This window comes from Schistocerca nitens, chromosome 4, assembly GCF_023898315.1.
Source record: "Schistocerca nitens isolate TAMUIC-IGC-003100 chromosome 4, iqSchNite1.1, whole genome shotgun sequence".
NCBI classification, from domain to species: Eukaryota; Metazoa; Arthropoda; class Insecta; order Orthoptera; family Acrididae; genus Schistocerca; species Schistocerca nitens.
The window spans coordinates 133,652,169-133,665,038 of record NC_064617.1 but is presented as its reverse complement, the minus strand read 5'-3'; the positions used below and the strand labels follow the sequence as shown (position 1 = coordinate 133,665,038).

At 39.2% G+C, this 12,870-nt stretch overlaps 1 protein-coding gene across 1 annotated transcript in view; it reads right to left on the bottom strand.

Annotated features, from left to right (window-relative positions):
* Positions 1 to 239: 239 nt before the first annotated feature.
* Positions 240 to 12,870, bottom strand: part of LOC126251903 (charged multivesicular body protein 3) — a 63,440-nt gene continuing 50,809 nt past the window's right edge. The window contains exon 6 of the mRNA XM_049952629.1: positions 240 to 1,760. Coding sequence (XP_049808586.1) covers positions 1,587 to 1,760 — 174 coding nt within the window. The 3' untranslated portion in view covers positions 240 to 1,586. The remainder of the gene's footprint in view (positions 1,761 to 12,870) is intronic.

The window sequence follows — 12,870 nt, the reverse complement described above, 5'->3', positions numbered from 1 at the left end:
CCTTCACCACTGCCATGGAATCATGGCGTCAGCATTGTGAAAAATGTGTACGTCTGCAGGGCGATTACGTCGAGAAGTAACGCCAATTTCATCGATTTCGGGTGAGTAGTTAATTAGAAAAAAAATCGGAGGCCTTAGAACTTGAATGCATCTCGTATAGTGGTTGAAAGTACCTGGGTTGTGAATACTGATAAGCATTTGTCGTAGAAATGCATTTTATATATGTAAAAAATGAAACATTTAAGTGAACAAATGTGCTTTATTCAACAAGGAAAATAAACTATAAAAAGCACAACAGAGTGGTTTATTTTTAAGTACAAGCGATTAATGCTTTTTATTTAGGAATTAAATCAAAAATTATTTACATCATCAAAACTTTTAAAGCTGCATATAAATAGGTTCTAAGCTCACTATTATGTACACAGTGTCAGGCTTTCTCCGAACTGTAAAAGAATAATTTCATAAATAACACACCCTCTCTCTCTCTCTCACTCATTCATTCACACACACACATACACACTTATTCTGCAATTACAAAGCACAATTACAATATGTGGATTGTTAAAGAAGTTGGTTTCCTGTATGTTTGAAGGCACTCCACCAGGCAGAACGACATAACGAAAAGAACAAATTTAAAGTTCTTTGCAATGGTGTTTTACAAAACACATCTGTTTGATGTACACATAATACATTCAGCTCATTTGTCATAATTACACTCTTCTTTCAGATCCTTGATTAAAAAATTGAATGTTTCACCAGTAAATACTGCTTACCTATCGTAAACAAAGTGAAGTCTTGCAGCTGCTGGTTTGACTGTTGAATGTACAATGAGCGACTTTAAGATTGGCTTCTTATTTCGGGACTATGTGCCCCTAATTTACACTTAGTTGAGAGTCAGGGGCTATTAGACGTTGAATTTTATGGCTTAATTACAATGACAATCTTCCATATGCATACAATAAAATCTGACAAAAGGTATCACTTTCCTTTCACGGATGCATTAATGTTCTTTCCAAGTAAGATTAACTGGTTCAAACAGCATTCAGAATATCATTTTGTTAGATACCTGGATAATGAACACATTTAACTGATCTAAATTGGATGTTATGACCATACCACAGAGACGTGGCACATAATTAATGCAGAGTAATACTTCATTGCACGGTGTCTGGACTAAACATACTCATATTTTCATCCTTAAGTTATGTGTAGAACAGAAAAATATTCAGGGCTTTTGAATTATTACTCCGAAGAGCTGTATTTACTTTTTTGCCAGTTAATATGATTGATCCTTCACAAGTTGTACAGACTGCATTACATACCAAACAAATCAAATGTGTTCCCTTTTATTGTCTCTACTTGTTCAAAAATACTGTTGACAAATCTACGAAATGAGGTACAAAATCATTAAATACTATAGCAATATTAAAAATATTTTTGTACATTAGTAGAACAGTATTCTTGGCCTTCTTGTTAATTACAGCAAATTACATAAACTAATACTTTGTGGCAGCTGTCTCCAGATATGTCAGTAAAACAGAATTGCTAGAAATATCTCACAGAAATACAAACAGTGCAGCTTCACATTAACTTCGGAGAGCCTGCAGCCTGCTCTGCATGTCCTCGAGTTCATCCTCATCTTCCAGTGGCAGACCAGCATCTGCTGAGGCTTCAGCAACAACGGACGCTGCTGGAGGAAGGGAGTCCGTGACGGCGGCTGGGGCTTTGCCCAGAGTGCCAGCTGTCAGCTCCCACAGAACCTGTAAATTTTAAACAATTATAATGTACTAAACAGAAAAGCAAGATATGCCAAATTACAGAAACGATGGGGGAAGAAACTTGCAGACTTGGCTATAGTTTCAATAGGTCAGCTCCCCAGAACACTTGAGACCTACAGGATTTGGAAAGATGAAAGGTCATGGGCACTTTATGAATAAGGCAAAGCAGTTTCAGCAATTATAGTAACTAACAGCTCATGTAACAATAGGGAAAATTGTACAGGAGAGGCCTTGGGAAAAAAGTCTGCATACCAGAATGAGATTTTCACTCTGCAGCGGAGTGTGCGCTGATATGAAACTTCCTGGCAGATTAAAACTGTGTGCCAGACCAAGATCCGAACTCTGGACCTTTTTGCCTTTCGCGGGCAAGCGCTCTACCAACTGAGCTACCCAAGCACGACTCACGCCCTGTCCTCACAGCTTTACTTCTGCCAGTACCTCGTCTCCTACCTTCCAAACTTTACAGAAGTTCTCCTGCGAACCTTGCAGAACTAGCACTCCTGAAAGAAAGGATATTGCGGAGACATGGCTTAGCCACAGCCTGGGGGAGGTTTCCAGAATGAGATTTTCACTATGCAGCAGAGTGTGCGCTGATATGAAACTTCCTGGCAGATTAAAACTGTGTGCCGGACCGAGACTCGAACTTGGGACCTTTGCCATGGCTAAGCCATGTCTCCGCAATATCCCTTCTTTCAGGAGTGCTAGTTCTGCAAGGTTCGCAGGAGAGCTTCTGTAAAGTTTGGAAGGTAGGAGACGAGGTACTGGCAGAACTAAAGCTGTGAGGACGGGGCGTGAGTCATGCTTGGGTAGCTCAGTTGGTAGAGCGCTTCCCCGTGAAAGGCAAAGGTCCCGAGTTCAAGTCTCGGTCCAGCACACAGTTTTAATCTGCCAGGAAGTTTGTCTGCATACCCTTTAATCAGCCATACCTCCATCTATTTTCACCATCATTGTGTCATCGTCATCATCAATAAGTTATTAGCAAGTAAATGTAAATTGAAGCTTCATGCAACCAGATAATAATATGAACATTTTGTGAGTCTGCTACACTGGTATACTTTTAGCTGAACTTTTTAATAACTGTAAGCTAAACTTAAGAAATGATAGGAATGGAATTCTGAGCATGAGTACATGCGGAATCCCTTACCTATACCAAACTAAATATTATTCATAAACAGTGCAACAGCTACGGCTTTTTAGAATGAAATGAACCGAGAAAAGTACCTCTTTAAAAGTATCATGGTTGACAAAACCATTTTCACTTAGTATAAAAAGCATGGAGATGAAGTCACAATGAATTATCAGACAATGATTTTGACTGTTAACCTCAACAGTTATCAATGACAGTTGTGAATAGCATTTATTTTCAGTTTAAATGACTTGTCTAGAACCCGTTATCAGCAAGCAAGTCTATGCATTAGCCGTTGAAAAGATCATTTGAATAGAGTATTAATAGCTCAATGTTGTTAATGGACACTAAGGCAGTTAAAAAGTATATAAATAAATAGAAATTAATATCGAATATGGTTTCTGAACTACTGAATGAGTAGACTGTGTATACATCTTTCCAAAACACTGTATATTACTCTCATACTGGCTTGAAAAATGCATCTCTGTAAAGATATTGTACAATATTTTCATATTTACTTTATCAACTGCACCAAAAAGAAAATTCACTTGAGAAAAATGTAATACAGGGTGATTCAAAAAGAATACCACAACTTTAAAAATGTGTATTTAATGAAAGAAACATAATATAACCTTCTGTTATACATCATTACAAAGAGTATTTAAAAAGGTTTTTTTTTCACTCAAAAACAAGTTCAGAGATGTTCAATATGGGCCCCTCCAGACACACGAGCAATATCAACCCGATACTCCAACTCGTTCCACACTCTCTGTAGCATATCAGGCGTAACAGTTTGGATAGCTGCTGTTATTTCTCGTTTCAAATCATCAATGGTGGCTGGGAGAGGTGGCCGAAACACCATATCCTTAACATACCCCCATAAGAAAAAATCGCAGGGGGTAAGATCAGGGCTTCTTGGAGGCCAGTGATGAAGTGCTCTGTCACAGGCTGCCTGGCGGCCGATCCATCGTCTCGGGTAGTTGACGTTCAGGTTTCAGACGATAAGGTTTCATAACTAACCTATTTCGTAGGACTCTCCATACAGTTGATTGTGGAATTTGCAGCTCTCTGCTAGCTCTGCGAGTCGATTTTCCTGGGCTGTGAACAAATGCTTGCTGGATGCGTGCTACATTTTCATCACTCGTTCTCGGCGGTCCAGAACTTTTCCCTTTGCACAAACACCCATTCTCTGTAAACTGTTTATACCAACGTTTAATACACCACCTATCAGGAGGTTTAACACCACACTTCGTTCGAAATGCACGCTGAACAACTGTCGTCGATTCACTTCTGCCGTACTCAATAACACAAAAAGCTTTCTGTTGAGCGGTCGCCATCTTAGCAACAACTGACGCTGACGCCTAGTCAACAGCGCCTCAAGCGAACAATGTACAACTAAATGAAACTTTATAGCTCCCTTAATTCACCGACAGATAGTGCTTAGCTCTGCCTTTTGTCGTTGCAGAGTTTTAAATTCCTAAAGTTGTGGTATTCTTTTTGAATCACCCTGTATTACTACAAAAAAGAATGGCTGGGCACTGATTATCTTCAAGGGGTGAAATTCCTGTGGTGTCAATACACAAATTAAAAAATCATTACTGTTTTACTATCTTTTGAAACTTTTAGTCCCTTCCTCATGGGAGGTAAGAGGGATAGGTTTGGCTTGGGGAAGGAGGGACATGAAACTCAAATTCTAGGAAGAAGAGAGGGAGGGGGGAAGACACTCCTCACCTTACAACAGGGTTTCCCACCTTCCCCAATCTATCCCCCTGTCCTTCTTGAGGAAGAGGCTAACGTTACTGAAAGCTAGGACAGTTTTTTCATATTTAAATGTTCGCATTAACAGAACTGATATTTCATCTTGTGAGGTCTGCACTAGTCTGCCATTCTGTCTTCTGCAATTTTAAAAACTGTTATGCTCTTTGGAACTTTTATTCTTAAAATACATAAGAATATTAAATTCTTTTATTATTATTATTATTATTATTGACACACACGTGAACAACAACATGCTTCATATTCACATTTCAACAAACTCCCTTCCAGTTTTTAACTACAGATTTAAGGCATTTCATGAAAAAAATAAATAAATGATATGAATATAATAGAAAGAAACATTCCACGTGGGAAAAAATATATCTAAAAACAAAGATGATGTGACTTACCAAACGAAAGCGCTGGCACGTCGATAGACACACAAACAAACATACACACAAAATTCAAGCTTTCGCAACAAACTGTTGCCTCATCAGGAAAGAGGGAAGGAGAGGGAAAGACGAAAGGATGTGGGTTGTAAGGGAGAGGGCAAGGAGTCATTCCAATCCCGGGAGCGGAAAGACTTACCTTAGGGGGAAAAAAGGACGGGTATACACTCGCGCGCACACACACACATATCCATCCACACATATACAGACACAAGCGGACATATTTGAAGACAAAGAGTTTGGGCAGAGATGTCAGTCGAGGCGGAAGTGCAGAGGCAAAGATGTTGTTGAATGACAGGTGAGGTATGAGTGGCGGCAACTTGAAATTAGCGGAGATTGAGGCCTGGTGGATAACGGGAAGAGAGGATATATTGAAGAGAACCATTAGCTTAATTCCTGGCATGTGTCATTTAATGTGAGATACTTTAACCCTTCGTTTATGCCTTTTTGTAGCAACTCAGCGAAGATAAGGTTTTTGCTATCCTGTGAAAAATATGATCAACGGACAATTTTTTGACGATTTTATTTTTGTCATTTAGGACCAAAAACTATGGTGGTACATGTACCACCACAGCACCTTTTTGAGGTATTGCAACTGCTGGTAACTAGATTTCCCACTTCCCTTTTGTATGCTGTTACATGCTGCCATTTAAAATATAAAAATACAAAAAAAAAAATAAAAAAAATAAAATAAATAAATAATGAACAATGTTTTCAGTTTTTATTTTCTGTTTTCTTTTACTATAGTTAAAAAATATTTGTTATCAATATTAAAGTTTACTTACTACAATGTGAAAACGACCCTTGAAACTTTATCATGCAATAAAGGGTTGGGTTGTTTTTGGGGGAAGAGACCAAACTGCGAGGTCATCAGTCTCATCGGTTTTAGGGAAGGATGGGGAAGGAAGTCGGTCGTGCCCTTTCAAGAGAACCATCCCGGCATTTGCCTGGAGCGATTTAGGGAAATCACGGAAAACCTAAATCAGGATGGCTGGACGCGGGATTGAACCATCGTCCTCCCGAGTGCGAGTCCAGTGTGCTAACCACTGCGCCACCTCGCTCGGTCGCAATAAAGGTATGAGCCGATACAGGTCACAATAATGTACATTGCAGAAGCAAAGCAATGTGTTCTGTCAACAGTAGTGATCCCACGACAAACAGTAACTGACTGTTGTAGCTGTTTTCATACATCTGGTGCAGTTTACTACCACAAGATGTCAGGCATAGACAGAGGTGGCAAAACGTATTCTCAAAAGCTTTGGGATACCCCTAAGTTGGTGGTAAGTATACTTCCAAAGCTCCTTCCAGAAACTACATTGATAGTAACCATACTTCCCAATAACCATTAAAACACGGTTGTTTGGTGGGATATATATACTTCCCACAGTCCTGAAGGCTATATTTCACAACAAACAGAAACTACAGCAGGTGCAGCAGACTGCTACTAGATGCCAGGAGTGTACAGAAGTGGTAACACATATTCATTTGACCACTGTAAAGAAATACATTTAGTGGGAAGTATATCCCCACAGCCCACGAAAGGGTTACAAGAGAGAAATAAGCATCTAGTAACAGAAACGAATTGGTAGTGCTAAAAAAGGGGAGTATATTACCTGTGGCAAGAGGCACACCTCTTGCACCTGTCATGCAAAGACTTCAGCACATAAAATACTTTACGGGCAAGCTTAAAATCACAGCATAATATTATGTCAAAAGGATTAAAAATATTGAATGTATGTGGACAGGTAGACATGTAAGTTTAAGAAATAAGAAATTTGTTGTATGCATAAAACCAATGTCAGAGAAATGCCCCACAAGGTCAGGTTTGCAGTTATTCCCTCCACACTTCCCCAAAGCTGGTAAAGAAGGATACAGCATTCATTATATGGTGTTACAATGTCTACTGACATGTAATAATGTGAAGAACACTCAGCAGATACTGTTTTGTCAGCTGGCAGTATAGGTAAAAAGATATCTAGTTTTAGTCAACCCTGCAGACAGGTCAGTGAAATGCATTCATCAAAGGTATGTAATACTATCATAGGTACTCCACAGACACACTGGAGATGAGTTTGGCATGGTTAATACATAAGCAGCATATAATTGAGGATTTCTTTTTGAGAGATTTGGAGTAATTTTTACCATTCCTTATAGTTTCTTTGATAACATATTTTGTTAGGAGATACAGTAATTTGCCATTCTGTTCCCCCAATGCCTTCGGAGTGTGGTGTAGCAAATGCTACCTTAGAGCAGTGCCTGGGGATCCTAGTTATAACATGTCCACTATAATGCACTGAATGAGGCAGTGCAGTGGTTGACACACTGGAGTTATGTTCAAGGTGATAATGGTTCAAATCTGCATCTGGCTGTCCTTATTTGTTTTCTGTGATTTTATCAGTTCTTCTTCGATTCCCTACAATATACTTTTGAGAAAAGGGATTCTCAGCATATGCGGCTACGAAGACAAAATATTATAACAGACTGGATGCTGAACCTGAGATGCGTCTTCACAGCTCTCTTCTAAAATGCCTTACATTAACAGTTGGGCCAAAATGAAAATACATATTCATACGTCCCATAAAATGGAAACAATTTTATCAATTTACAGTGGAATCAATACACTGTTATTTTACGTACTTTATTATTGCGAGTTTTTTGGTTACTGTTGTAGAAGTCAGTAGTGTATAACGTATCTATTTTTGGATAACTTTCATTAAATTATTGTCATTTAAGGGTGAACACAAGACCAGGTTTTGCTTCTTTTAGGTCTGCATAAAATATTTAGTATTTCAAAAGGAATCTGTTTGAGAACTGCTGGTGTCAAGGACAACCAATCCCTCCAAACAAACACTGATCCATCTAAAGACAGATCTCTTCCTGAGTAATACACTTGACACAGTCTATTGTTAAAATAACTTACCTGATGTAGAATTTTGTCTAATCTCATCTGCTTTTGTCTCTCCTAGCCAGAGATTTCAAGCAAAATGTAATGAGCGTAAGATGATCATATATCTGTCTCAGCCCACGCTCATCGCTATTCCTCTATTTTGAAAGAGAGGATCTTCCATCCAGTAGTCTTGTAATTGGACGGATTTCACTTTACCCATATGTAATGAAGTACCCAAGATGCCAAGTCTTTCATCTACACTAACATGTTTCCACCTACAAATCAGAGAACTGATCTACATATTATCACTCAGAAATACCTTCACAGCATTGTTTTACATTTAGTCAACTATACACTGGAGTACATTACCTGTAAATAATAGCCTAAACAAATCCACTGTATAATGCTAGTACGATGAACAAGCAAACATTATCATTTGTAAACAGATGGTACAGCATGTCATGAGGTTCATCATGGCAAGTTTCACCCGATTTATTAACTTTGTCAGTGCCGCTTCTTCATTATTGACAATTGCATCACCATTATTGGCTGTATCTTTTGATTCTGCACTTTCACAAAACATTTGAGAGTTTTGCTTTCATACTATCATGACTTTGCCAAGTTTCTGCATCCTCAAGATTCCAGCTATCCTCCTACAATTCTTTGGCACTGAACACAAAATCACTATCTTTCAATACATTCAACACACTTTTTAGTGTTAGAAGCACCCAGTGTTGGTTAATTGGTCGCCGTTTCAAATAATGTATGTCACTAACAATTAAACTCAAGAAAACAAAACTGTGAGCACAAAAAAGTTCCTGAAGACTTTATTGCTTGTTCCAACATATTTATAGCTGATAAACTAACTGAATAATAAACCTACTGATGAACAATTATACACACCTGTCACAATTTTTCACCAGTCTTAGAAAAGCTTGTAAGTTTTAGCAGCAATGAACTAGAGGCTTGTGTTGACACTTTTAAGCATCAGCTGCAGAGAATTGTTAAACCACATGGTGTGAGTGACATCATACATGACATATTGCTCGCAACATTCCTTTTTATATGTATTTATTTTTTATTAAGAGTTGTAACTTGCCAGAATCATTCACGCATAATTAATTTAGACTCCGAGAGATTATGTTCATATGCTCTTGTAAGCTCTCTAATAGCCTCTGCTCATAGTCTGAACTATGAGGCATTGGCTGCCATTGGTGAAGGCATAAAGAACAATGTATTGTTGCACCTGCGGTACATATGATCACACCAGTAGCAACTTTTAGCACACTACCAATTTCTTTATACTGGCTGAATTTTAACAGTGTTTTTGAAGTGTAGTCTTGCTAGCTCTATTGTCTAATAGACCAGCATGGTAAAAATTTGTTAGTTCTTCAGCTCTGTAAGGATAGCATGATTGGGAAGTGGTCACTAACACAAAGGACTCCATGGATGCTCCACTGGGTTGTAGGTACTATAGGTAGTGACCTAAAATGTTGAAGCTCAGTTTGTTAGTAAGCAGAGTTCAAATACTGAAAGAAGTAATTCTATTAACTGTTCTCTAGACAATTGGGAACTTGTAGCTCCTGTTTCTAATGTGGTGATACAAGGCACTTGCTTGCTACAGGTATTTTGTATTAAGATGCCACATCAGTACGAGGGAATGCTATTTCCATTAAATCTGTGACCACAACTGCTAAGGTGTGTGCTGGTGCAGGGTCGTGATGGAGAGAGACTTTTTTTGTGGTCCAATCGCCAGCGATTTTCTTGCAGCTCGGTTTTCAAAAGGTCCAATAATGATGAATAATATGCACCTGTAATAGTTTTACCCTTTTCCAGATAATCGATGAGGATTATCCCTTGCAAATACCGAAAGACAGTCGCCATAACCTTTCCTCCTGAAGGAATGGTCTTTGTCTTTTTTGGTGTAGATTCTCGCTTGGTAACCCATTGTTTAGATTGTTCTTTGGTCTCAGGAGTATAGTAATGTATCCACGTTTGATCCACAGTGATGAAACGACACTTAAAGTCCTGCGGATTCTTCCTGAACAACTGCAAACCATCCCTGCAACACTTCACACAATTCCAAGCATGAGCAATCGCGGAACCCATCTTGCGGATAGCTTTCTCATGTCCAAATGTTTATGCAAAATATTATGTACCCATTCATTTGAGATGCCCACAGCACTACCAATCTTCCACACCTTAACTCTGTACTGGATCAATGCACTGAAAGTGATCAATTTAAGGGTTAACACCTGTGTACTATGCATCTGAGGTAGAATGTTTTCTTCAGAGGCAAGGCTGAAGACACCCCTATTTAATCTGTTGTCCATCTGAACAGTCTGAAGTGGCTGAATTCTTCATTGTTTCAGGTTAGCTAGCAACTCAGTAGTGTGATGTGAATGATACAGATGAAATATATCCTGTGTTACACTGAGATAAAATAGGGAATAAAAGTGGTTGGTATTTCTTGCAGTTTATCAAATTGTGACCATGCAGCAGTTCATTTTTTTTAATAACAGACACACATTTATCATATTTAATGCAGCTTCTCCCCCCAAAGTGATATTTAACATGTTCGACAAGAATAAATGTTTTCTTGCAATAAATCTCCATCAGTTCTAGAGCATACCAAATACTGAGTATTTTCTCTTAGTGTGTTTCTCCATCCTTGGTTGTAGCCCCCATGGTATGGTCAGACAGAGTTTGGGATGCTATGGAAATACAATTTTCTGTTTTGAAATTATTACCTATATCTGCTGAGACAGCCAAGTCAGTATGGTCATTGTGTAAGTTTCATTAGCGATCAACCATTGCCGGCATAGAGGTTGCAGACAAGGCCCAAGTTCCAAGGAATGTGGACCAGAATGACAGGTGTGGCGGATCACAGTTCTGTAGAGCCACAGTGACATTGCAGTCTGCAGAGGAAGAAGAGATGGATGTGTCTGATGCTGTGCCCACATGCCAAGCTGCAGCCAACTCCAGGTGATGCAGCCTAAACACCTTAAAGACTTGGCACCCCAGAACAGTTACATGTGTGAAACCCCGAATATGGGAGAAGGTGGTCCTCTCCTATTGACAGTAGCCATGGATACCTCTGAAAATTGGAAGTTTTACGGACTCACGCTGGTGACTAAGACAGCCGTCAGCATGTAGAATTTGAAGTTGAGCTGAGATCCACATCACTGTTTCAATAGTTACTACATTGGGCATGTGACATACCACTGCTTGGTGCCCGATATCTGTGTGCAGTGCGCTGGCAGCCATACATGCCAGTACTGTTCACTACTAAGGGAGAGTGAGATGATGTGAGAAAACTTTGGCAGTAAACACATGATGAGTTATTGTGGCTGTGAGAAATTTAAAGCTGTGTTAGCTCGTGAATGTGGATTACCCTACAGGGCATCCAAAAAGCAGAGGGCGGTCCACCCCAACCACCGTCTGCACCATCCAGAGGTGTGATATCAGCAATACAAAGGAGCATTCCTACCAAAGTACTCGCTGATGCACCAGTGAGCGAGGGCCAGGAGAGAGAGATGTGGCAGCCACGGCTGCTCCAAACCATAGAAGATAGCACGCACGTACCAGGATGCACACCCTGCAGGTGCAGATGGGCTGCCTGCATGAGACTAAAATGTGAGGCGGCCCACACATGCACCAATGTTGGTGGAACAGGAGACCACAATCTCTGCCCAAAGACCTACATGGGGAGCTTTCTAGTTTAAGGCAAGTGTAAGGCGACCACACACTGCGGATAAGTTGAGTACCATATAAATTTAGAAAAAATATGGTGGGAGGGAAATCTAACCAAAATGGAGGAAAAATTAAGCAAAAAATTATTTCTTGGGTAACAATTAAAATCGAAGAAATTATTGAAATCAAAAGAAATTATTAAAATGAGGACTTGCAAAGTTTGCAGTCCTTTCAGTTATCTCTTACAATAGGTAGGAGTTGCAGTAGGTCTATTAAAAACTCGGTATTGCATGGGACATATATGATGATCACATGGAAGGTAGTATAGCTCATCATATACAAAAGAATCATGAGCCACCCTGGGGCAATTAAACCATATGTCCTTTACTGTTCCCAAGACCTGGAGGAAAAGAAAGCATCATGCAACAAACTCATAGTATTTTTGCCCACATTAATAAATGACATCTAAGAAAATTAGAAAATAATACTGTACCATATGTAAATTTACCACCTACACTATGTCACAGTAAGGAACTGCTGGTACCAGTGACTCCTGAGAATGTGTCAGCGAGTGACCATGAATGCATTACATACCCAAAATTCTTAGCCACCCTGTAAACCAAATGTACAACAGTTTTCTGTTTCAAGAGGGTTTCAACAATCTTGTTTGAGATTTTAATTTGTCAAAGCAACAGAATGAATTTTTATCTTTCAGATTACAAGATTAAAAGTTCTCTTTTGACGTATTAAAGTGTTTTTCATGACTGCCATGTTGTTTTTACTGGTTATTTGTCCCAGGTAGGTGACATGGTCTTCTAGAGTGATATTTAATCTGTTAAAGAAGACTCTTGACCATGATTTCAGTATAAATGAATAGTTGAAATAGTGCATTGCAAACCAACAGCTGTACTAACAAAACTTTATTCCTTTAGCAATTTCAGCTCACAAAACCATTGTTACTGAAGGGAAAGCTGGATATTAGTGATTTACACTTAAATATCAGTATATTGGCACCTCACTGATGGTTGGCTGGTTAACTGATTGGGGGAGGGGACCAAATAGTGACATCATTGGTCCCATGATCTAAGGTGACAGAAACCGAGGGAGGAAATACACAAACAGCACAGTCCGGTTAAGCGGAATGGAAAATGCATTGGTGCACCAGCACCACTGTTCACCTTT